General features: G+C 38.6%; 1 protein-coding gene across 1 annotated transcript; it reads left to right on the top strand.

Moving 5' to 3' along the window:
• The first annotated feature begins 4,992 nt into the window (after positions 1-4,992).
• On the top strand, positions 4,993-24,257 carry LOC149298671 (F-box only protein 22-like). Its single transcript, XM_089487035.1, has 8 exons — positions 4,993-5,270; positions 11,306-11,447; positions 11,997-12,075; positions 13,157-13,252; positions 13,644-13,808; positions 14,298-14,463; positions 15,504-15,901; positions 24,145-24,257. Exons 1-8 carry the CDS (start codon positions 4,993-4,995, stop codon positions 24,255-24,257), a joined length of 1,437 nt encoding a protein of 478 aa, XP_089343161.1.
• The last annotated feature ends 2,476 nt before the right edge of the window (positions 24,258-26,733 follow it).

Genomic DNA, 26,733 nt, shown 5'->3' with positions numbered 1-26,733 from the left:
AAAAATATATAAAAATTAAAAAAAAGAAAAATATAAACCTTTTTGTAGCATTGCCAAATTTGATGTGTGAAATAAGATTGCATAGCTTATCAAGTCATAAAGTGGCTCAGGCAGTTTTAAGCTATCTTTGGTTTTGAAGATTCAAAGGTTGTTCAGTGGCCAGGAAAGATTTTTGTTAAAACTTGACTCGGTCCAATGAGCTATATCTGCAAGTAGATTTTTAAACTTTATTTTTTTCCTTCCTAGAAGGAAGCAAATGGATGGTGGCAGTTGCCAGACTTAGTCCTCGGTTGCTCTTCCCACCGATTATAAAAATGCCTTTTTTTTTGGGGGGGGGGGTGATAAATATTGTAAGGAAACAATGTGGCCCTTAATACAGTATACTGATGCCTGTGCACATGTTTCTAAAGATGTGAATCATCCAGTCTGATCTCTACTATAGACTGGTTATTTTGTGGGGCTGGACAGTTTTTTCATATTTTCAGTCTTTTTTTTTTTTCTCTCCCCTCTTTCTCTCTCCTCTTTGTTGGATCTTTTGGTTCGAACCCAAGGAGATCATTGTTTTTGATGCTTGAAGGAATTTAATATAAAAAAACATTTTCTTAGTGTTGCTTTTTAATAACGGGTTGTTGCAATTGTTCTATGAACTAATTAGAATGAACTGGCGAAATAAGAATTCAGATAAAGAATTCAGTTGTATGTACAAATTTCAATAAAGACAAGTCATTCTGACATTTAGCTTGTTGGATGAGTTAGAAAGCCAGAGGTTTCTAAGCACAACAAAAAATAAGTTGCAGAGAGATTTAAGCAATCACAGCTTTTCCAAGCCACCACTTCGTATACGATAAACACAGTGAGGTCTACCTTTCTAAGTGGGTTTAAATGCCTCTGAATCCTTTTGAACTACAAAATAGGAGGAAGATGAAATCATGGTGTTGGGTTTTTTTTCTGTTGCAACTGAATTCATAAATCTTGTGCACACCTGGTTTTGGCAGTCCATTTTTTTTAAATAAAACCTTGCCAAACTTGAGTTGATCTGAAGAAAACCAAATGTCTGTTCCTCCTGTTATGTAATTCTTAACCCTCCTAAGATCAGGGGTGAGAATTGCCTTGCTTTGCAATTTGGTGCAACTAAAAGTACAGTTGTCTGACAAAAGTTGGTACTTTTTTTTTTTTTTTTTTTTTATGCTTGTGGGTTTAAAGGATTTTGGGTTTTTTGTTTTTTTTTTTTTGTTTAGATTTTTCTAGTTTTTTGATGCACTCCACTTCGCCTTCATTACTTTCAAATATCCAAAAATTGCCACGTGGATTAGGAATGACGCTAAATAGTTTCCTATAGAAATTTAAACCAGTTTGTCTATATGAATACATGCAGACACATACTAATCATTCTGTGACATATATGGAAAGCACGGAGTCTTTACCACTAGAAGTCATCTGAAATAAAGAAATCCTCCAAAATGTGGTAAATTGAATGATATGCAACACTCAACGGAACTATACAAATGGAGCATGAACGTTACGGGATGTGCCATCACTATTCAGCCAAAGTAAAGCGTTCCTGGTTAAGGACTGTAGTACTGATTGTCAGAAGGTCAGATGGATTGACCTTTATGGCTGTGTGAAGAGGTGCAGTTGACTGCAATTGGTAGGGATAGTCATTAATTGATGTCCTGTACTATCCCCAAGTATGCGTTCATTCTGGCCTGAATCGAGAGCTAGCCACATTACTGATTCTCCCTGGATTCTGGATAACTTCAGTCGTGAAGTTTTTTTTTTTTCTTCTTGGTTACTGTTCATGTTTTGGTCATTTTCATTATCTGTAAATATTAAACTGGCAAGGTGTGTCGCTGTCTGATTGTAACATGTATCTTTGTATTTCTAAGCCCTCTACATCAAGTACGTTTTTTTTTTTTTTCCTCCTTTCTATTTTGGCAGTGATTGGGGGGACATTCCCAAAACATCAAATATATGCAATTTATGCTCTTGGGTGTCTGAATTCTGCCTCCCATTTTGTGTTTTTTTTTTTGGTTTTTTTTGTCATAAGTTGACTTGTACATATGTTGGTGTGGGCCCCTAGACATCAGTCCATTAGAGTCTTGCCGCAAGGGCATAACCGAAAACAACCTGGCAAATCTTTTCTTTGGGGGATGGTAAAAATTTGCTAATCTGGCATGCTTTTTGTTTTCCTTTTTTTCTTTTCATTGCAGAATTTATTTGGCAATGTACAGTAATCTGTAAACTTGCATCAAGTTTATGATTAAAGAACCATTTTAATGAATACTCTATTGATTCTGAGTTATCAATCTCCTCTCTTCCTGATGTAGATATTTTCTCCACATTCCATAAACAAGCTTTTAGGCACTATTTTATGGAAGGTGTGTTTGCTGACCCGTTACATGCTTTTCTTAACACCCTTCATGTGCTGATGTAATGATTTAGAGTACATAAAAAGTGGACAGGAGGTTGTTTTCGACTGGGTACGTTTAACACCATACAGAACCGTGCATGCATTTATTTAAGTTTTTTTCCTACCCTGTCTAAATACTTGGTGACCAACTGAAGGTTATTGCTGCCATAGCTCTGTGAAATCTGGTTGACCAGGCTGCCTCATGTTTTTCTGTACAGGGACCTTGTTCTTGATCTCCCCACCCCTTTTCCATGTGATGAGGGGACAACAGGTGCTTCTTGTGACTCTTCAGGAGCTGGATATATCCATGAGTGTTTAATGAAACCAACACACCCTACTTCTGGTGTCTAGGGTGCTTAGTTTGACGCTTTTCAATGGATAAACAGCATATCAACACTGAAAGGGAAAAGCTACTTTTGACATCGCTTGGACTCTTCACCTGCTCCTCTACTACAAAGACTTGCAGATGTGCAATGAGCCGACCAAGCATAGGATGTGTTGCCAAGAAGGGAAACATTGTGTGGTGTTCTACCTTGTGTGTTGGCCTTTAGCGATGAAAGGAGGAGCGGGAGATGAACGTGGCCGTCATGTTGATGTACCCTTTAGGGAATAAATACCTTTTTGAGGTGCCTGCTTGGTACTTCTAGCTACCAAATGCACAATTTGCTCAACAGTGACTGCAAATAATGATCACAAGTGCTCGGTATCAGACTTCCATGTACGTTGAAAACAATTGAGGATTCAATTTTAAAGATGCATTTAATCCACTTCATTAAGGGTTACTGGATTGTTGTATTGGCCTTAATAAAAATATTGCATTACACAGAATAGAAAAATATATATACACAAGCAAACATGGTTTAGTACACATGCATGTGTCTCTTTATAATTATCTAATAATCATTAAACCACTAAGTGACAGCTGGTGGGGGGGACATATGACACTGCCCTAAATCAATGCCGTCCTGAAGGAGGAGAAAATCAAACTCCTTGGGTCTAAGGAAGTAATACATTTTAGTATCCGGCTACATAATAGGTACATTAGGAATTGGTCCTAAATCTTAGCTTGGTCTGCAGATTATTTTTAGTAAGTCTCTTTTGAGATCGCTCTGTTAGCCTTTCCTAAGCGTTTAGGTATTTGCTGGGTATTGAATATATTGGTGTTCTGCAATAATAAAAAGTCAAGATAACTATGATGGTACACATGTTGAAAGGGTCTACAAGTAACCCCTGGGCATATTGATGTAGCTCTGCTACTGCAAAGTTTATCCCATCAAAGAACAGTCAAGACATGATGGAGATAAGTTTTTAAGTAAGAAAAGAGGCTTTTCACACCATATGGTTCAAAGTTAATATAAACTAGGATTTTAAATTGGCTATGTAGACAACATGACCAATGAATAAGAGATGATTCGGCATACCTGTGCGGTGCAGAAAATATGGCCCCCAAGTGAAGCGCTTAAATTCACTGCTTATGGTTTATGTGCCTAAGACTATGGTCACAAGCCACCAGCAAGAGCAGTGTCTACTCCATGTTCTTCTTCTGTGTGATCCATGAAGGGAGTCCCTGCCCTCTGATTTATTCTTTGGGGCATCATCACACAGCCTGTCCTAAAGGGACACTCCACCTATCACGCACATGTACCCGGTTAAATGCCAGCCAGGAGATGTATGTGCCCTGTGTGTGATATACTACCCTCCAGTCGAGCTGGATGGATGCTGCAGTCGGGGGTCTGTTCCACTGTGTGCATTTGTGGAGAGAGAACCCATTTGTTTCAATGGTGGCACTTTCCTGACATTCATTGGCTGCTTCAAGCAAGCAAAAATCGCTTGGAGGAGGAGGAGGGCTGCTGCTGCCACTTCTGTGTCAGGTATATTTTTAGGTTTGGAATAATGCATATTAAAGTACACAGTTTAATATACATTCTTCAATAGTGAGGGGATCAGGAACATTTTAACATTTGTTATGCCAACCCCCAGGACACCCTTTCCCCAGATGAATGTATGCACTCATACTCCCGTCCCATTATACTTTATTGTACATTTTTTCTTCTTCCCAATGCTTGAGTAAGTTTACTCTTGCCCAGAGCTTGAAACCACTGGTAATGCACTGGGGAGCTGGGTCCTTGAAGACCCTGCTCTTTGGTGGGGGATACGGGTTGAGCTTTTGGTTCCCTCATTACCCTGGAAGACTTCATTGGTCCCCCTGATCTGTGGAGGGGGCCCATGAAGACCTGGCCTTTCCCTAGTTTTACCCTGAAAAAGAATATAGGGGACCAGGTGTTGTCTATAGCATACTAACTTTTTTTTTTCTGGACATAGCAAGCTGTCGTCATTGCAGACACACAGCAACCCATTGACTAACCTCAGCCCCGCTAGGCACACATTAGTTGTGCATATTAATGGCGAGCACAGGTACAGGGGTTCGCCTAAGACATGCTATGAGGATGTGCATTTTGGGGGTCTGAATTCCTGTGACGATGTAAAATTAAACCCCCGGCGCCTATACTATCCCGTTACAAAAGAAAAAAATTTGTTTCTCACTTTCCGAGGCACGCAAAACATTTTTGCCCACACCAAACATGGCGGCTGCGCTTCTATCTCTTATAAGCTACGCCGTTACTATCGCATCGGGGGTAGCAATTGTAGGCGCCCAGCAGCTTCCGGCGGAAAAGGAAGTCGCTACCCTGAGAATGGCTGGATCAGGTTCGGGGTTGTTGGATCAAGTGCCAGACAGCAATGAGCTTCGAGTACAGAGCTCTCTGGATATCCAGGGGCATTTTGTCCTCAGTAACCTGGCAGAGGTGGTGGAGAGAGTGCTCAGCTTCCTGCCCGTCAAATCCCTTCTAAGAGCAGCATGGTATGTTTACACTCAAAAAGATACACACAAAAGATATGCGTCTTCTAGTCCTTCATACAAGCTTACAGGGATACCTTTGACGTTTGATAGGACTAATTTGTTATGTTAAAGGAGTAATCTGTCTACTCTAGTCAATAGCTTACCAGTTAAACTGCCATAGGTCATCGTCTAATAAGGTCTGGATAGCTTCCTTTTTATCAAGTAAGCCGACATCCAAAATGATACATGTGTATTGTCTAATGTGGTGTTATAGCACAATTTATTGCAAATATAACGTTTTATATTCTTTAGAACAAGACACGATTTAAATGCAGTTGCCCAAACTCACAGAAATAAGATATTTTGTTAGTACCCTAACAATTTATTGTTGCTGGAGAAATTGAATAAACACATTATATCTGAGGGGACGTACTAAACGGCATATTGGGATGATGGGAGGATTGGCTGCAATGCTCAGCACTATCAATAGGTGTCAGTACACATTTTACACTCATGGTAAATCAAAGTATGTTCTTTTAGGTAGTTCTTGATAGTAAATTGCCACAAATACATTGCAAAAAGAAGCCGCAAATGTTTAACTATTTACTTTGCTGAAATATATACAGTTTTATAACGGAATCATGGTAAATTCTATAGAAATAACAGAAAAATGTTATGTAATCAACATATTGATTTAATATGGTACATGAATGTGCAACACCATATTTTACCTGTTTTGATTGGCACAATATGGGAATATATATTTTAAACATGGGGATTATGGGTGGAATATTATAGTTACACATGCAAAGGAACACATTTGACCCATTTCTAATAAGAATATGGGAATATTATTATTTTTACATGGGGATTATGGGTGGAATATCATGGTTACAGATGCCAAGGAACACATTTGACCTGTTTCTGATAAGAATAAGGGCATTTTATTATTTTTACATGGGGATTATGGGTGGAATATTATAGTTACCCATGCTAAGGAACACATTTGACCCATTTCTGATAAGAATATGGGTATAATATTTTTTTTACATGGGGATTATGGGTGGAGTATCATGGTTACAGATGCCAAGGAACAAATTTGACCTTTTTCTGACAGGAATATGGGAGTATTATTATTTTTACATGGGGATTATGGGTGGAATATTATAGTTACACATGCTAAGGAACATATTTGACCCATTTCTGATAAGAATTTGGGTATAATCTTTTTTTTTTAACATGGGGGATTATGGGCAGAATATCATGGTTACAGATGCCAAAGAACACATTTGACCTGTTTCTGATAAGAATATGGGCATTTTATTATTTTTACATGGGGATTATGGGTGGAATATTATACTTACACATGCTAAGTAACACATTTGACCCATTTCCTATCAGAATATGGGTATATTTTTTTTACATGGTGATTATGGGTGGCATATTATAGTTACACATGCTAAGGAACATATTTGACCTGTTTCTGATAAAAATATGGGAATATTATTTTCACATGGGGATTATGAGTGGAATATTATAGTTGCACATGCTAAGGAACACATTTGACCTTTTTCTGATAAGAATATGGCTATAAATATTTTTTTACATGGGGATTATGAGTGGAATATTATACTTACACATGCTAAGGAACATATTTGACCCATTTCTGATAAGGATATGGGTATAATCTTTTTTTTACATGGGGATAATGGGTGGAATATTATAGTTACACATGCTAAGTAACATATTTGACCTGTTTCTGATAAGAATATGGGAATATTATTTTCACATGGGGATTATGAGTGGAATATTATAGTTGCACATGCTAAGGAACACATTTGACCTTTTTCTGATAAGAATATGGCTATAAATATTTTTTTACATGGGGATTATGGGTGGAATATCATGATTACAGATCCCAAAGAACACATTTGACCTGTTTCTGATAAGAATATGGACATTTTATTATTTTCACATGGGGATTATGGGTGGAATATTATAGCTTCACATGCTAAATAACATATTTGACCTGTTTCTGATAAGAATATGGGTATATTTTTTTACATGGGGATTATGGGTGGAATATTATAGTTACACATGCTAAGTAACACATTTGACCTGTTTCTGATAAGAATGTGGCTATAAATATTTTTTATATATGGGGATTATGGGTGAAATATTATGGTTACACGTTTAGTACTTTATTCGACAAGTTTCTGTTAAGAATATGGCTATAATTATTTTTCTACATGGGGGTTATGGGTGCAATATCAAGGTTACACATGCCATGGAATACAATTGACCTCTTTCTGATAAGAAAATGGGTATGATTAAATTTTTTCATAGATATTATGGATACTATGATACGATTGCACGTGCCATGTAACATATTTAATCTATTTCTGTTGAGAAAATGGTTATAACTGTTTTTCTACATGGGGATTATTGGTGAAATGTCATGGTTACACACCCCTAGTAACATATTTGACCCATTTCTTATAAGAATGTTGGTATATTTTTTTTCTACATAGGGATTATGGGAGGAATAGCATGGTCAAAGGGACACATTTGATCAGTTTCTGATAGGAATATAATTATAGATATTTTTTTTACATGGGGATTATGGGTGAAATATCATTACACGTGCCCAGTAACATATTTGTCCTGCCTCTGACAAAAATGTGGGTATAATCATTTTCTACATGGGGATTATGGAAGGAATAATATGCTTACACATTCATAGTAACATATTTGACCAGTTTCTTATAAGAGTATGGTTATAAATATTTTTTTATATAGTGATTATGGGTTGAATATCATGGGTTGAATATCAAAATATTTTGTTTGTGTACAGTGCACAGTGCCTCTGCAAATTGTGACCGTATAAAAACAGGTTGAGGGCTGATTGAGGTTGTGAACTAAAAATATTTCTCGTGAAGAATTTGTAGAAACGTTTAGTTGTAGCATGTACTTGTCATCTATCCTTTATTAAAAGTTTATGTGAAAATCATATTCTTTTTATCTCTGTGCAAACACCATAAAAAGAATAACTTACTGAGGATACCAGAGTTGGATAAGCAGGAACACACGGTTGAGATGCTCTGATGGGAAGTATAGTAGGGTGAATAAATGGGAAAAAACTCAGGCTGTTACTAAGGCCAACAGTAACTGCAGAAGGAGATACAGGAGTCTGTAGTAACCAGCTGGGAGCAGATACTAGACTCGTAGTAAGCAGTTGGATGCAGACACTGGACTCTGTAGAGTAGATGTGCGTGGTAGTAAGCCGCAAGAGAGACAGGGTAGCTGTGCAAGGTACTCAGCCGCACCAGGCAGGGTAGCCAAGAGTGGTAGTCAGCAGGCGGCAGGGTACAAATGGAAACGCTTGGAGAAATAAATAACAAGTGTTGGCCATATAAAAATACATTATGGACAATGATTCCATCTTAATTAGGTAAGTAATGAAACTGGTGGAAATGGTGCATTATGCCACACCTTGGACACTAAATATTTACCGGCATAAGAAAAGGAATAAACAATCCTCTTTAGAAGTGATGGTTTAATGGCCAATTACATTGAAAAATATATCAAAACATCAAAGTGCAACATCTCAAGAAAACAAAACAGTCTGCGATAAGGGTTATAGAAAATGCCCACTCGCTTTTTCATGAGTTAGCAGAGGACATCAGCTTTCTGTATGCCCCATGAAGTAATACTCAATTCCAACAAAAAAGTATAAGGAGTCCTTACATATAAAACACCAATCAATGCCCCAAAATGAAGGTAACAATACATGACTGATCCTACCTTCCCTAAATGAAAGCTTGGTAGTCTATCAGTGATTCCCATATATAAGAATTATACCCAACTATCCATAAAAAACAGATGTGTTATTTGGCATGTGCAACCATGCTATTTCACCATAATCCCCATGTAAAATAATAATTATAGCCATATTTCCATCAGAAAAAGGTCCAATGTGTTCCTTGCCATGATATTGCACCCATAATCTCCATGTTGAAAAATATCCTTATTCTTATCAGAAAAAGGCCAGATATATGATTTAGCATGTGTATCCATGATATTCCACACATAATCCCCTTATATGAAAATAATTATACCAATTTACTTATAAGAAACACATCAAATATGTTACTGGGCACGTGTAACCATGATATTCCACCCATAATCCCCATGTAAAAAATATCTAATTATATTCCTATCAGAAACAGGTCAAATGTGTCCCTTTGACCATGCTATTCCTCCCATAATCCCTATGTAGAAAAAAATATACCAACATTCTTATAAGAAATGGGTCAAATATGTTACTAGGGGTGTGTAACCATGACATTTCACCCATAATCCCCATGTAGAAAAACAGTTATAACCATTTTCTCAACAGAAATAGATCAAATATGTTACATGGCACGTGCAATCGTATCGTAGTATCCATAATATATATGAAAAAAATTAATCATACCCATTTTCTTATCAGAAACAAGTGAAATACATTACTAGGCATGTGTAACCATAATATTCCACCCATAATCCCCATGTAGAAAAATAATTATAGCCATATTCTTAACAGAAACTTGTCGAATAAAGTACTAAACGTGTGTAACCATAATATTCCACCCATAATCCCCATATATAAAAAATATTTATAGCCATATTCTTATCAGAAACAGGTCAAATGTGTTCCTTAGCATGTGTAACTATAATATTCCACCCATAATCCCCATGTAAAAATAATAAAATGCCCATATTCTTATCAGAAACAGGTCAAATATGTTTCTTGGCATCTGTAACCATGATATTCCACCCATAATCCCCATGTAAAAAAATTATACCCATATTCTTATCAGAAATGGGTCAAATATGTTATTTAGGATGTGTAACTATAATATTCCACCCATAATCCCCATGTAAAAATAATAAAATGCCCATATTCTTATCAGAAACAGGTCAAATGTGTTCCTTTGCATGTGTAACTATAATATTCCACCCATAATCCCCCTGTTAAAAAAAAATATTATACCCAAATTCTTATCAGAAACAGGTCAAATGTGTTCCTTAGCTTGTGTAACTATAATATTCCACCCATAATCCCCATGTAAAAATAATACTCCCATATTCCTGTCAGAAAAAGGTCAAATTTGTTCCTTGGCATCTGTAACCATGATATTCTGCCCATATTCCCCATGTAAAAAAAATATTATACCCATATTCTTATCAGAAACGGGTCAAATGTGTTCCTTAGCATGTGTAACTATAGTATTCCACCCATAATCCCCATGTAAAAAGAATATTATACCCATATTCTTATCAGAAATGGGTCAAATGTTATTTAGCATGTGTAACTATAATATTCCACCCATAATCCCCATGTTTAAAATATATATTCCTATATTGTGCCAATCAAAACATACATGTACCATATTAAATCAATATTTTGATTACATAACATTTTTCTGTTTCTATAGCATTTACCATGATTCCGTTATAAAACTATATATTTCAGCAAGTAAATAGTTAAACATTTGCAGCTTCTTTTTGCAATGTATTTGTGGCAACTTAATATCAAGAACTACCTAAAAGAACATACTTTGATTTACCATGAGTGTAAAATGTGTACTGACACCTATTGATTGGCTGCAATGCTCAGCACTATCACCCCATCATCCCAAAATGCTGTTTAGTACGTCCCAATCTGAGATGCAGAGAGCAGTCAATGGCTGTGTTTTAAGATAGGGTATCGGCCGACTGAGCCTACTTTTTAATTGAGGAGAAAAAATACCTCGGTATTTAATTAGTAAAACAAAACAAAAACTTCTTGTGCTTTTAAGGAAGTATTTTTGTGACCTCCTTTAGAACATAAGATAGTAGCCGGCACTTATCACCTAAGTGTGCGTGTGTATGTATGTATGTATGTATGTATGTATATGTGTGTGTGTGTGTGTATATATATATATATATATATATATATATATATATATATATATATATATATGTGTGTTGCACGCCTCACTCAGGCTGTAACTCGAGTTTGCTTGTCATAGTGTCTGTCGACTATGGAGGGATTGCGCCCGACGCAAGCTAAAGGCAAGGCAAAGAATAACGTGGATGTCATGTTCTGAATTTTCCGATCAAGCACTGCCTGTAGCTCACTCACTGGTCAAGGTGGTTAAAGATCACCTAGAGGTAAGTAAAGTTTTCCGGTTAGGTGAACTTTATTCAATATTATTCAAATAATTCTACTCTAATAGTTGTTAATGCCTTACTCGGCAGGTTCAGTTGCAGTTCAGCAGCAGCTTTGTGCAAATTTATGAATTGCACATAAATTGGTCCTGATAGATAAACATGTGTTTGATCTGTTGATGTAGATATCACATTTTTTTGTGTGTATTAAACCAGTTTTGTAGCGTATTGCTATGTACCTACAATAATACCCGTTTTCGGATTTGAGAGCTTTTGAACAATTTTTATGGATTTGACTGTTTACCGAGTGTGATCACAGGTTTAGCTGGTTTTCCCCTATGGGACTTGCCTGTGCAAATATCTTGGCAAATATTCAAGCAGTCACTGAATTACTGAATCATCAGCGAAAGAAATGGGTTACGGGTCATTATCAGTGATCCAAATTCAGCTGCTGGGCCACAGGTTTTCTTCTACTTCTGTCTACTTCATGTTGTAGAGTAAAATCTGCATATGTGTGATTTCAGTATATACATTTTTTTTTTTTTCCTACAGGAACTATACGTACTACCAGAGACCTTGTTTTATGTCACTGACTACCAAACAGTAAATTGGCACAGTGGACTGAAGAGAGGTAAGATAACACCACAGGAGTTTTATGGCATTTAACACGTTGACAAACTCACTGAATCGTTCATTCATGCTGCCAAGCAAGGCTGTCTGTGTCAAAAATGTAATTGGCAACATCCTGGCAATGAGACAGTTTAGCTGGGCATCTGTCTGACATTGGGCTGGCATAGAAAATGTTTATGGAGTAATAAAACAGACATACAGTACTGTGCGACAGTTTAAGGCAGGTGTGAAAAAGCGCTGACAGGCATGTAAGGGCCACTTTTGTGTTTGGTCATGCAAAGGCCACGTTTTTTCCAGTGACAACACTGAAGAAATGTCACTCTACTACAGTAGTGAGTGTACAACCTGTATAGTGTTAATTTATGTCCCCTCAAAATAACTCAGCACACAGCCATTAATGTCTAAACCTTGGCAACAAAAGTGAGTACTACCGTAGTGTAAATAAATAAAAAAAAAAAAAAAAAAAAAAGAAATGAGTATTTCAATATAAAATACCTTTTTATTGGACTAATATGCCATTTTAAGGACAAGCTTTCAAGAGTGTAAACCTCTTTTTTTTTTTTTTTTTTTTTTTTTTTTTTTTTTTTTTTTAAATGTATTTTGAATTTGAAATTGGAAAGTGAACAAGTGATACAGATTTATCTCTAATAGAGCAATTGATTTGAGTGAGTAAGGGAAGCTTGTTTGTCACTAGCCGCTTCTGCCTCTTACAGGTGACAGGCCCTGCTCGTACTTCATCTTAAATGATTCTGCCTAGGCCTGATTTTTTTATTAGATAAGCAACAACTTTTCCTCAATGACAGTGCAGAGATCGCTTAACCTTAGCCGCCCCTTAGCAATTCTTAGAGTTGAAGTGCTGGTCTCATTAGAATACTTTGTATGGGATTTAGGAATGGTTTCATTACCTGTTGATTGTGATGTTTCATATAATATTTACAAAGTAGTATTTTGTGTGTATAATATATATCTATATCTATCTCTATATATCATGTGTGTGTGTATATACTGTAAATCTATTTATTGCTTCAGAATGAGTCCCCAGGTGAATAAAATTCCACATATTGCTTTATTTTGTATCGTAGCCTGTAAGAAAATGGGACTGGACCTTTCAAGTGCGTTGGAGGCTTATTTTCCCGACGAGTGCCAGATACTAGGCATTGCTGCCCCGGGGGTTGTAGGTAATATACTTGTAAAGAACAGCAGAAAAATAAAGAGTAAATATTTTGGCTTTGATGCGAGAATCTAAAAAAACAATTGTCATAGTTGAAATAGAACTGTAATAAAATGATATAGCCTATTGCTGAACATCTGTAAATAGCCAATATATAGTACTTGTATTTGGAGTATGGTAAAACCAATGTTGGAATAATGTCTGGGAAAAACATTAAAACACAAGCAATATATTCTTTGCTTCAATATGCAGACATTGCTAAAAGTGCATAATATATTTACTTATTGATCATAATCTAGGTTCCAGTATATAGTTCCCATGGTATAACCATAAAACACACACTGTACGCCTATCTATGCAAGTCATTCATTGATCTGATTTTTAGTAATTTCTTTCAGTTACTCCAATGGGATCTCTTACAAGCTGCCCTCTAGAAGTGGAGCATGGTGAAGCTGGCTTTGCACTTCTCTTTCCAAAAATGAACGGTGTAAAAATCGAGAAATTCCAGTTTTCCAAGGACCCCAAAAGTAGAATGTTTGATGAAAGTCAGCTTCATGAAGCTGGTAAGCTAAAACTGATCGGAGATGTCGCGTTCACGTTTATTTATCCCCAGAGAAGCTAAAGGGGATCACAGATGTCTTTAGACATCATTTGCAGTCATTTTTAAAATTGTGTTGAGCATGTTCTGTTTAGAGTTGTTGGGTTTTTTTTTTTGCCCCATCATTTTAATGGCATATGGCAGTGTGACAGATTGGGGGAGTTATAGAAAGAGATTATACAAGAAGGCAGATAAGAGACAAGCAATACAGAAAAAGACAGTGCAGTAGAGGGTTTTTATATAAATACATATTCTACAAGACAAGCAAAGTGGAATTAAATACAGTAGTAAAGCGTGATAGAGGGAGCTTCTAGTAGAAACAAAGGGGAAAAAAAGGAGACACCGTAAGCTTAAAACGTCTCAGAACCCCCCCCCCCCCCCATTGTTTTTCTTTTCTTTTTAGAATGATTGGCTAACCCTGGTGATTAAGCAGTCTGTGAATTCTGATTTACAGGCCTTAAAAACAATCCCGATCTCAGAGTGGTCCTGATCTTTGCGTACAACACATGGAGACAAGGAGACACTCGCTTTGTTCAGCAAGTGGTAAACACACTAAATGAGAAAAGCATCATCATTGCTGGAGGGCAAGTTGAGCACCTGGCCACGTATGGTCCGCAGATGTACGTCTCTTCAGTGTTATCATTTGTTGTATGTTACACCATTGTTTACTGCATGAAACCAATCTTGCAATACAATGTGAAACAACTGTGTCTACATTATCTTTAGAATGTATGCACCCGCTGTGTTTTTTTACACAGGCTGCTGGTATTGTTTGCACTGCCTTTGTTTTGTAGCAAAAGCTGCAAATTAAAATATGCATCTGCAAGCAATCATTCCATTATAAACTAAAATACAAAGATGTGGTAGTTGCAGTTCTTGGGTGCCTGAATGTAAAGGAACATCACTGGGTAGCCAATGCTCAATTGACAATCCAGATAATAACTCTGAACACCAAATGCTACTAGGTACATTAGTGTCGCCATATTTTCTATATTTCTATATACAACATATGCAAAAGTCTTTTGGGAAAGAGCCCCTTTCTTAAAGCACCTGCCTGATGTTTGCAACTGAAACTTGCCCTTTAAAATGCATGGATTAACTGATAAGATTTGGTCTTTCATGTAACCTCAACTGACCTTTAACTCGCGCCTTCGCGACCACACAATTCTGATGCTTAGTTCTTAGCTTAGTTAATCGTTCTGTGATGTAAACCCAGCAGTTGATATTAGTGTTAACATTTGTTTGCAGCTGTCATCTTTAGAGCTGTTGACATAAGTATATAGTGTAAAAGTTACCGCATGCTGCCAGGTGATCTATTGTGAGATCATCTGGTTGGGGGGGGGGGTACAAATCTTGATCAGTGACTGCGATATCATAGAGTTCTATGAACTGTATTATTAAAAAAATATATATAAAAAGTACAACTGGCTGGCCTTCCATGAGGAAAAACATATTCCACCCCAGCACTCAGAAGGTCAAACCTACCTATAGTGTACACTTTTTGCCAATATGTATAATTACATGAGAGAATTTAGTTTCAAAAAAAAAAGTTGAAATCTTAGGGAAGCAGCATATGAATTTCTTGTACTGAAATGATATCCCTTTTCCTTATGCAAATAAAAGCTACCCCATCACGTTTTAATTGTACTTTCCCCGACAGGAAGTCTCCAGGAGCCTCCTACATTGGCGTTGTTGGATTGACTTTCAGTGGACCGCAGATACAGGCAGCTTCGGTGGTACTAGATGACGACGTTGAGAACAAAAAGAGTGCAGACTCTGTCATCCAGCGTCTCAAAGCTGCTAACATCCCAGAAGACAACAGCGTGGGGTTCATGTTTGCTTGCGTTGCACGAGGCGTACAGTGCTATGGGGAGGATAATGTGGAGGCAAACTTGTTCCGAAAACACTTTCCTAATGTGCCTTTATTTGGGTTTTTTGGGAATGGAGAGATTGGTTGCGACCGGGTAGTTAGTGGAAAATTTACTCTAAGGGAATTTAATTGTGAGAAGGATGATCTCTTGCATGGATACACCACTGTGATCACTATCATTCATTTTGGCAAGTAGTGCTAAGTCCATAAAACATGTAGTGTGTGAAAAAGTTAACAGTGACCATCCTGGTATATCGCTGGTATTCCTCATAGATGTTTGGGGTTTAATATGTAACCATGGCTTTACTCAAGTCTTGTTAGCTATTCTAGATCCTGCTGCTTCATATTCAAAATCAGTTCCATGAGCATTCCTATTAAATGCAGCTTTGTTTAATGTCTTGCCTTTAATGCTTTAAGCCAATTATCGCGTAATATAAAATAAATGTGTGGTTCAGACATGAAAATCACCTCATGAACAGTTATGCATATTTCATGTTCATAAGCAGCAGGGAGATAACTCTTTTAGTACAGGTGTTAAATACAGTTGTTTATCGAGTACCATGTCTCAATGGTGCACATCATGTTCATTCGGTTTCCAAAGCTAAATAGTGAATTCTCTTTGAGTATTCTAAAAATGAATATCCATACAAATGTGAAAACCACTTAAATGGAAATGGTGCTTTCTAGACATTTGGGGGAAGTAAAAAGGCATTTTTTATTTTTTTTTAAAATATACAAAACTTTTTGTTATCAAAAAAAAAAACTTTTTCATAAATTGACACCTTATAAGCTCATCCAAAAGTCCAAGGAGTGCCATATCATTTAGTGCTTATCTGCTTTCCACATTTTCTGTAGACGTATGTCTAAATCTTCTTTGCAGGATCTGATCAGCTAGGTAAACAGTTGCGCTGTCACTCTGACTTCAACTGACTGCAAAAACATCACAACCACACTTCCTACACACAGTAGGGTTTGTCTCTTTAGTAACAGCCTCTGAATGCTTTAATGATTGAGATTACATATGGAGACAGTTGGTTTTTAACGTTGATCTGCACTACGTTGCCGAATAAGCAGCACTTGTCTCTGCTCCTTGTTCTGCCATCTAGTTTTTTTTTTTTTATTGTGAAAGCAAACAAAACTGCTTAATTAGGACTTTCACACTTCAAATGGTTAAATCCAATCTAAAAGGAGGTGCAGATGACTTAAAATAATGATAGAACCTTGTCTGCATATGATAGGGGATAACTTTTTTTGTTTGTACATAATGCTTTATATTTTAGAATATGTTATGTTTTACTGTCTTTAGAGTTCCCTAATGCTGCTGTTTCAAAATGAATGTAATCAGGACTTTTCCATTAAAGGGTTATTACATCAGCTTCACTCCACTGTGTAACTACTTACCAATGCACATTTTACTTTGGATGTCTGATGGGTTTTGGGCACATGTCCGTGTGTGTGTGTATATATATATATATATATATATATATATATATATATATATATATATATATATATATATATATGTGTGTGTGCATGTATATATGTGTATATATATATATATATATATATATATATATATATATATATATATATATAATATAAATAAATGCTGCGTATATGTTTAAACGCAGAATTGTACCCTATGAGTTTGTCATTATTTTGGGAAGTTACTGTTTGAATTAGCTTTGGTAAAACAAACAAAAAAAAGTTTACAGCTTGCTGGACTCAAGTCTCATTAGGGCAGGGCTTGACAAATTTGTTGTAAATCTAGGCGCCAGCTAAAAAAGTTAGGAGCCAGGAATTTTTTTTACACTAATTGTTGGTTAGGAGTGATCTGATCATCATCAGCCCACTTACTAAACTCACAGCATTTGACCTGGAAGCACCCTGGACTTTTAGGTCAGTGCTGTGTTTTTTTTTTTATATATATATATATATTTTTTAACGCTTTCAATGCTGATGTTCCATTGGAGCACAGCATTGACTGATATTTAGTCCCCACAAGCTTGTGGGGACAAATGTTAACCCCTGCAATGCCACAAATGTGTTATAGACAATTGCGGCATTGAAGGGGTTAACGCTGCACTGTCGCTCTCATGGAGCGATCAGGCAGCAGGGGGGTGTTGGGGCTGGTCTCCACACTCATGTGGAGACCAAAGAACCCTCTCCCCCTGTCCCTGAAGCTGCCTCTGGCTGGGATGCAATTGCTGGTCTATAGACCAGCCATTGCAGGGGGAGTCTCTGATGACTGCTGTAGGCTTCCATGCCTACAGGAATCATCAAAGGGCTTGTGGGGGCTGGTTTTTGCTGTTGCTGGTCTGCCTGGGCTTCCAGGCAGACCACCAGCAGCAGAGCCCCTTACAAAACGGGAATTAACCCCTAAATGCCGCGGTCGCTCTCTCATGGAGCGATCAGGCAGCAGGGGGATGTTGTGTCAGGTCCCCACACTTGTGTGGGGACCCAATCAACACTGTACCCCCTTTCCTGTAGCTGCCTGTGACAGCTGAAAACGCTATTGCAGGTTTTCCTGCAATCGCGGTTTCAGCCTACAGGATCACTCCGTGGGAGTGATCTCAGGCTCGGGGGCGGGCTCTGAGTGGCTGTGCTGTCTGTCCAGACTCCTGGGCAGACAGCAGCAGCGCCCCCCGTGGTGACACGGGGGCATTTTTTTTTTTTGGATGTAAGAGGCTGACAAACTCCTAGGCGCCAGGACAAAATTCTGAGTCGCCATGGCGACCTGGCGCATGGGATTTGTCAAGCCCTGCATTGGGGGCAGTATAGCAGCAATCCAATTCAAATTACCCTGTCATCCCAGGGCATTTTGCTGGATGTTTTTGGGGTTTTTTTTCCCCTCATCTCTGGAAAGCAAAGTAGGTAGCGGGATAGAGGAATGTACAAGGGCTTGCTTTACTTTGGACTGATGAAAAAAATCCCAGAGTTCCTCTTTGGTTTTGATGGTATTTTCTTAAAGCTTATTTATTACACTTTTTATGGAATGTGGCTCTTAGTCTCCAGTGTTTATGATAAAATGAAAATCTTGCTTTCTCAAACAAAGGATCTGTTGCCAATGCCATGATAAACATCACTACAATGTACTCTGTATCAAGAGCTCCTGCTGGAGATCTCAACTGAGTGTTTAGACACAACTGGCGTTCTTAACTGACAGGTATTTGGGTAAGAATCTGTTATTTCCCTTATGTTTTCATCCTTGCTAAACAGTCAATGTGCCTCACCCCATTCACTCAGTTAACTTACTCATATACTTCAATAATCACACCAGACTAGTTCGATTTAATTCAATTTATTAACATGCCATAAACTGATCAAAGCAGAGTGTAATGCATACGTAACATAATATATAGATTTCAGGAGAGCATTTAACAATCCATATACAAAAACCATACCCTCAGCACAGTGACTAGGCTCTAAAGTAAAGGTATACCTTATATAATGTATTGATGCACTTTTTCTCTGTGTTACAGAGCAGAATATTCTCCACCACAGGATGCCTTGTTAAAGTCCAATGAAATATTCGTAAGTGACACGAAAATCATGTTGAACCACTTTGTTCAGCCGCTTTAAACCCTCTCCTTTTTAATGGTATGGTCCGTCAGATTTTATATATGCTCACTGGAGGGATAAACCACTGCTTGGTATATCTCCATCAAAAGGCAGACTTGGTGCAAGTAAACTTTCCTTCCCCAGGTGTACCAACTCTATTTTAACAAACATTTTATTTTTAATCTTAACCCCCCCACACACACACCACCCCCCACGCTGGTTTCTGTGTACCTGTTACAAAGCATATGTGGCTATTTGAGATTGCATTTGGCCCTCTCTCGTTTATAAATTCCTAATCCAATTTCCTTTACCATTATAAGGGATACTAGAAGCTGTCATCTGTACATGCACACAGAAGTGGCCAAATTGAATCTCTTTTCATGTGCTAATTAGCAGATTTTTTTTTCGCTTTGGGACTAAAAATCATTTATTTTGAGGATACTGAGAGCCATGAATTTTAAATTTAATTTTATTGGAAGTTAGTAACCAACAGCAAAACCCCATCTGTGGCTGTTAGTGTTCTTGTTTCATGCTAACAAATATAGCATTCTATTCAACCCTTAATGTGTAATACAACATTAATTTGGGGCTGTCCAGCTGGGGGCCCAAAGACTAGATATCACGTTTGATGTCATTTTTGACACCCTGCTAGCCTACAACTTTTAGAAACTAGCATATGTGTCTACAGACAGGGCAACGCTGCCCTAGATTAAAACAGTGCCCTCCTTGTTCTCAATCAGTGACCTCATCTTAAAATGTCATTCAGATTTTGTTTTTTGCAACTACAATTCCTGCAGATTTCTGAATCTACTGAATATCAATGGATGTTTATATATGTTTGTTTAAATACTTGTAACATACAGCTCAAGTAACCAAATCCAGATTGTGCCGCCAATTTTTCATGTCCGTTTCCCAAAGCGCGTAAAGACAGGGTTTATAAGCAAAAGAAGTTTCTAGCACCGCAAATGTCAAGCAGAAGCACGCCATGATGTCAGACAACAAATAGTGATTTATATCTGTATTTCTGGTATACTGTCAATGATTAGTTGTCTGTAGACAGTTTAATTTCTTCAGATACCTAGAAAAAAATTTATGCAATTAAATAATCTTTGTATCATAGAAAATATTTCTTAAAGGGACTCTCCAGCCATATTATGCAGTTTCATGTATATGATAGCAGAGCCACCTTTAAATTTGTGTTTCATCCACATCTCATGCTTGCCAAAAAGAGCAAGTGCTGTATATTCACCACCAGCCAATGATGGCTCTAAGGATTCCACCATTGTCCTACTCTTTCCTGCCACTGATTGTGGTGCAACAGTAGGACAATGGTGGGCAGGCACAGCTACTCCTTAAAGAAAGCTCTTTCATGGTAACGAATTGGTAGAATGGGAACGCATCTACAGTCCGCAAAATATTGGAAACATTTAAAAAAATTGTTCTTTAATCTTTTGATGGGGTCACCTTAGCCAAGGCTGAGTAATGATGTCATTTCCCAGCGCTCAGCACTGAACCTGCTTGCACCGCAAGGGAGAACTGCAACAGTAGGAACAGACTTAGTGCTCCTACCATGTGAACCAATAAGGCAGAAAAGGCGAGAAAGAAAGATATAATAGTCACGCTAACACTGTTGAATACTATGTAGTATTGTTTTAAATTAAAAATAATTGATATTGTCCTTGACTTAATCCAGCAACTGTGAAAGTTTTCACCATTAGACATGCCCAGTTGCATCCCTGGTTAAAATGAGTGTGTGTGGGTGTCAGTGTACAGGGTAAAAATAAGTGTGCGTGTGTAGGGGGGTGGGGTGACCTTACAAGTTAAACTGTATGTGTCAATGTACAGTGTAAGACTGTGTGTCAGTATATGGTGTTTGTGTATGTGAGGAGTGTGTCAGTGTACAGTGCTACAATGAATGTGTATGTGTGTTAGTGTGCAATGATAGACTGTGTGGGGTATTAATGTATGGTGTTAGAATGCATGTGTGGGGTGTAAGTGTACACTGTTAGACTGTTGGTGTGTTGGTGTACAGTGTTAGATTGAGTGTGTATGAGGTGTTATACTGGGTGGAGTGCCCATGTTCAGGGTTAGAGTGTGTTAGTGTACATTGCTGGAGTGTCAGAGTATAGTGTTAGCGTATGATTGTGTAGAGTGTTTCTATAGACCAAAAAAGAAGCAAAGCACTGAGCTGGTAAAGAAGCTGCATGGATTAGGGAGCAGAGCAATTATTTTTTGTGCATGCATGTGTGATGCGCCCTGTGTGCCTGGCTCAGCTGCCCTTGCAAAGGAAATAACTGGACTGCACTCTACTCTGTACACCTTCATTGCTCAATCCTGCTAGGCTTTAAAAATATTGCAATCTATGTAAAAGAATGAGGAGTTGGAACAAGAGAATATTATTGCCTGAGGTGCCACTTGGTCTAGGACTGGCCCTGGGCCCAGCATAGACCCCATAATCAACTTACCTTTTTTATTTTGTAATTCTGACGGCTGCCATCTCCTTTAATTATGGCTCATCCTCGCTACGATTGTTGAATTTTCTTCTAAAATGTTTTAGGAAGATAAAACAAACTTGTATCAAAATTCCTGTTTTTAAGCAATGTACAAAAAAGAGCAAGTGATCGCAATAGCCTGTGGTGTGAACACCTGCTTCTGAGACATACAACTACCTTAACTCCTTACAACTACTACAATTGTAGCGTTTCTGTGGCTGTTCATGTAAAACATAAATTCTTTCCTGGGAATTTATTTTCTTTGTGTATCCCCAGAAGCACTTACAATGAGATGTAGCTCCTCCCTTAAGTAGGAAAGGAAACCAATAAAAACTTGCTCCTTAATTGAAATAACAAAGCCAAACAAAGAAATACGCAAAATGAACAACTTAATTGGAAGCGACAAAATAGTGCTGCTGGGGACACACAAGGAAAACAAATTCCCAGATAGGAATTTGTTTCCCCTTTCCTCGACAGCCCTTAAAATGAGATGTCCAAAAGGTATGAGTCGGAACAAAATTAGAGTACCGCAGACTGCAAAACACCTCTGCCAAACATTCTTATGGAATGAGGTATGGAATGAGGATCAGACAGCTGCTTTACTAAGTAGCTCTGGGGGAACCTCTATTAACTCAGCCCACGAGGAGGAGAACCCTTGGATGTATATGCCACTAGAGGAGGAGAATCCTTGGATGTATATGCCTCTTGAATAGTCTGTAATATCCATCTGCTGATGGACCAGTAGATCCAGGAGATCTTATATCCTTTCTGGATTTCTGCAAAGGAAACAACAGGTTGGCAGATCTGCAGAACTCAGCAGTACTTTTTATATACAATAGTAAAGCTCTTTTCACATCCAAGGAATGCAACTCGGACTCTTTCTCATTGTTAGGTGCTGATTAGTATGAGAGGTAGAGAATTTCTAGGGAATGAATGCTGGTGGTTAGCAAAGTGTCCCACCAGAATCTAGGATCTTCAGGAAAGGTGGAAGAGTAGACAGAGCTTTCGGTTCAGAAACTCTCCGGGCAGATGTGATTGCTACTAGAGAGACCACCTTCAATGTGGGAAGACAAATGGAGGTTAAATCAAGTGGTTCAAATGGATGCATTGTAAGAAATCTCGGCATCAGCGTTAAGTCCCATGAAGGCACGTTAGTTCTGGACTGAGGTCTTAACCTGGAGAGTGCTATATTAAACCTCCAGACCCAGGGGTCAGAGGCCAAAAAGCACCTAGTGCAGCAAATATGGACTTGAATAATGGCTGGTGACAATTCCCTCTGAAAAGCCTGAGCAAAGGAGCTCCAGGACTTGAGATATGGACAGAGGAAAAGGGCTTCCAAATGGTGGCATACCTCTTCCTTGTGACTAGTTTCCTACTTTCCAATAGGATGTCTATTAGAAGAGTCCACTCAATCTCCAGACCGTCAGCTGCAACAATGTCAGAGACAGATGATACACAGAACCTTGAGAAAGCAGGTCTAGACCATCTGGAAGATTAAAGGGACAGTCTTACAGACATCAACAGGACATCCATGTACCTTATTCATCCGCCCCATCTGTGGAAACAGAGGGAAGATGTAGCTTAGATTGCCTGACCGGTTTTAAGGGAAAGCATCCAAGGCCAATGGACCTCCTTCCAAGGAAAGAGAGAAAACTGCTTAGGTCTTCCTGTTACTTATGGACGCTATCAAGTCTATATCTGGTAGGCCACAATGAGATACAATTCCCAGTCACCTCAGGTGGGCTACAACCACGACCTTTGTACTCGAGGGACTGATTATAGTCTGAATGAAAGGACCCAAAACTGAATATGGACAAGCCCTTGCGGACTTCGTAAAGCCGGACGTAAAAACCTGCCAGAAGCAATGGGAAATAGGTATTTTAAGGATCTCCGGGGAGGATCAAAATCACCTGTCATACAGGGCCCCCACAGTACCCAGAGATGGCTCCAGTCTGGCTGCCAAACAAAGATAGCACAGGCAGGAACTCCATTGTGTCAACTAATCCCATGAATAGGATTCAATCCTTGACAGCCTTCCTATCATTAGGATCCCGGAGATGAGCCCCATTTTCCAGGGAGGTAGTAGATTTCTTTGTGGCTTTTGCTACTGCCGCATCTACTCTTAGGACTTGCCAGGGGGCCATCATATCAACACAGAATGGAAAACGTGGTTTTATTCATTCAGAAGTGGAAAGTCTTTTCTCAGGGTGATTCCACTGTTCCATAATCCTCTGTTGAAATGCTTCAGTGACAGGGAATGTTTTAGGGCACTTGACATAATTAGGAAAGAATCTCTAGCATTTCCAGTCCCCTCTGAGCTTCTACAATTCCTTTGTGGGAAAACTCATCTTTTCTTTATTTTTCTTCTTCTTCCTCAGAAGAGAATGCTTCAAAAGACAGACCTTCAGGTTCAGAAGATGAGCCAGTGTTCACTCTTTCCCACTTGGAAACTGAAAGGCCAATGGACGACGACACTACTGAAGTAGACTAAGGAGGTTAGGTTGTAAAAGAGCTCAGACACACTCTGTTTCTCAGATCAGAACAGAAAGTCACTGTCGGCATCCTCTCTGTATGTAGAACATGAAGCATAGACTTTAGATTTGGAATAACTTAGGGGCTTCTTGCATGAAAGGGTATGCTAGTTGTTTGGATTTAGAAGAAGCCTTCTGTCAGGGTCCACTTTTTCGCTGCCTGAACCATGGCTTTTTCATACCTGTGGTATATAAATCTGCTACCACTAGTGGCCACCCTCCGCCCTCTGGAGCACTCAGAACTCAATTACCAGGATCAGGAGTACCTTATTACCTGAGTTGAGCCCTAATCAATACATCCAGCTGCGCCTTGTTGCCGGGATTGAATCCTGGCTACTTCATCCAGCTCTGCCCTTCAGGCAGGGCCTTTGTATTGAAGTCTGTGGACCGCTGTGGCTTTGTACCTGTACCGTTCCTGGTTACCTGCTTTTGTATCCTTATCAAGTGGACTCCCTGCTTTCGTGCCCTTCCAAGTGGACTCCGTGCCTTTCGTGCCCTTCCGAGTGGGCTCCCTGCCAAAAACGTATTACCGGTATTTATTTATCCTACCATACGTCCGGTTTCTTGCTTACAGACTGTATAACCCTTATATCAGCAACAGGCATCTGTCCCTTTAAATATGGTGCCCCTGGCTTTTAACCATGCTCAGTATCCAAGAAGTTGGGCACCTCTTACATAACAGTCCTGCAGGCGCCTCTGATATAACAGTGTTTCTGAAGACAAGAAGATGAGGTGGGCTCTGGACCAAGATAAGCCCGCCCAAGGACCTTTTCCGTGTAGCAGAAGCAAGCCAGGAACCCAAGATGAGTAACCTACCATGGAACAGAGACCTCACCAAAGGGCTCATTACCGAAGAGGTCCAGACAGTTACTCTGGAGTCCTACCGAGGACCCCCCCCCCGACTGTCTGGCTTCAATCAACCAGTTGGTCTACCGATAGCATGCAGGGATTAAGCAAACAGGTCCTCCCATGGATTTAAATACAACAAAAAGGGGCGATGAAATTGAGCTTCTACCTGGAGTAGGGTAGGAAAACATGGGAGGGGCAAGTTTTTATTTATTTGTTTCCTGCAAGGAATCAAAAGGGAAAAGTGTATTTCAATAGCATGATTTACAACTCAAACAATTCAGAAACAGCCTATCAAACTGATGTGAGAACAGCTTGCCAAATGTCAACTACTATACAGCCTAATCTTTTTCTTAGCACACTGTTGCCAATTATTTGAAAAGGTGTAATAGTAATAAAAACTAACAGTAAAAATGGTGAGTGTTCACCTTTAATTTATTTTCCTTACCTGCAGAGAAAGCAGATGAGTCCTATGAACAGCAATCCCAGGAAAACAGCCAAAACTAGGAGATTAACCAGATATTCGTTTCTGGGCTGAGACTTCTCACTAGCTAGAAAAATGGCTTCACAACGGACACCTGTGTATTTTCCAATACATCTGTGAAGCCAAAATAACAAATCATTAGGCGATGGTTTGAACAGTTATTACTGTAGGAAATATGCAGTTGCTGTTAGACACAGGATTAAAGGAAACTGCTAAAAAGGTAAACTATATTCAGCAAATTACACATACCTTTACCACATGACTGGCCATGTTTTGATAGGATGTGTATAACACAAGTGATAGAATTGTAATAGTCACTCACTTGCAGAATGGACCAGAAAATGAAGGTATCACATAACAAATCCCTCCATTTAAACAGAAAAGGCTCTGATCATTCTCGCAGGGTTCTCCATGGCCTGAAGCACAAAATATAAGCGATACTGATCAGTCATTAATTCCCGATACATTGGTAATTCCATGTTTGCCCCTTTTTATTGTGTTAGTATCGCTAAATTGCTTCAATTTGACATCCTTCCCTTTAGACACAATCCACCTCCATACCCACTACCAGAAAAGTCCCTGGTACCACGGCAAATAGCTATACGATACAGGGGAAGCAGAGAAAAGGATGGCTTCTTAGAATTGTTTCTATTACAGAACCTGTCATGCAACTTTTTAGTGCTTTTCTAAATAACGTCTTTACATTTCACTCTAAACAAACTATTACTTCTGACAGATTCAATTTGGCACATAGTTCCTTGCAGGATGCCAACTGACATTTCACTTATTGGTTTACATATTTCTGTTTGTAAGACTAACCCAGCTCTGACTAGATTTAGTAGTATGGGTAGTGGTGGTGCAAACTGGAATGAAGTGCTTTAGATGCTGGGAATTTGGAAACTATTTATCCCCTAATGACCTCACACAGAGGGTTGTGGATAAATGTGTCATAACGGTATAACCGCTACCTATGCATAAAATGATTAGCACCTGCAAAAGTTGTTTTGCACCTGGGGCTCAAAAAAGTGATATTTATTCTGTTGCAGACTATGTATTATAGAAACATGCAGATCTACCCCAATTATCTTAGTATAGATTCTGTAGAG

The sequence above is a fragment of the Sceloporus occidentalis genome, unplaced genomic scaffold (assembly GCF_023333645.1).
Source record: "Sceloporus occidentalis isolate IW3139 unplaced genomic scaffold, rSceOcc1.0.p SCAF_31, whole genome shotgun sequence".
In the NCBI taxonomy this organism is placed as follows: domain Eukaryota; kingdom Metazoa; phylum Chordata; class Lepidosauria; order Squamata; family Phrynosomatidae; genus Sceloporus; species Sceloporus occidentalis.
The sequence above is the reverse complement of the archived record's forward strand: the minus strand, read 5'-3'. Positions and strand labels throughout refer to the sequence as shown.

Coding starts and splice junctions, on each gene's coding strand:
- LOC149298671 (XM_089487035.1), top strand. CDS start 4,993: ATGGCGGCTGCGCTTCTATCTCTTATAAGCTACGCCGTTACTATCGCA. Junction 12,076..13,156: donor GCACAGTGGACTGAAGAGAG/GTAAGATAACAC, acceptor TTTGTATCGTAG/CCTGTAAGAAAATGGGACTG. Junction 14,464..15,503: donor GCCACGTATGGTCCGCAGAT/GTACGTCTCTTC, acceptor TTTCCCCGACAG/GAAGTCTCCAGGAGCCTCCT.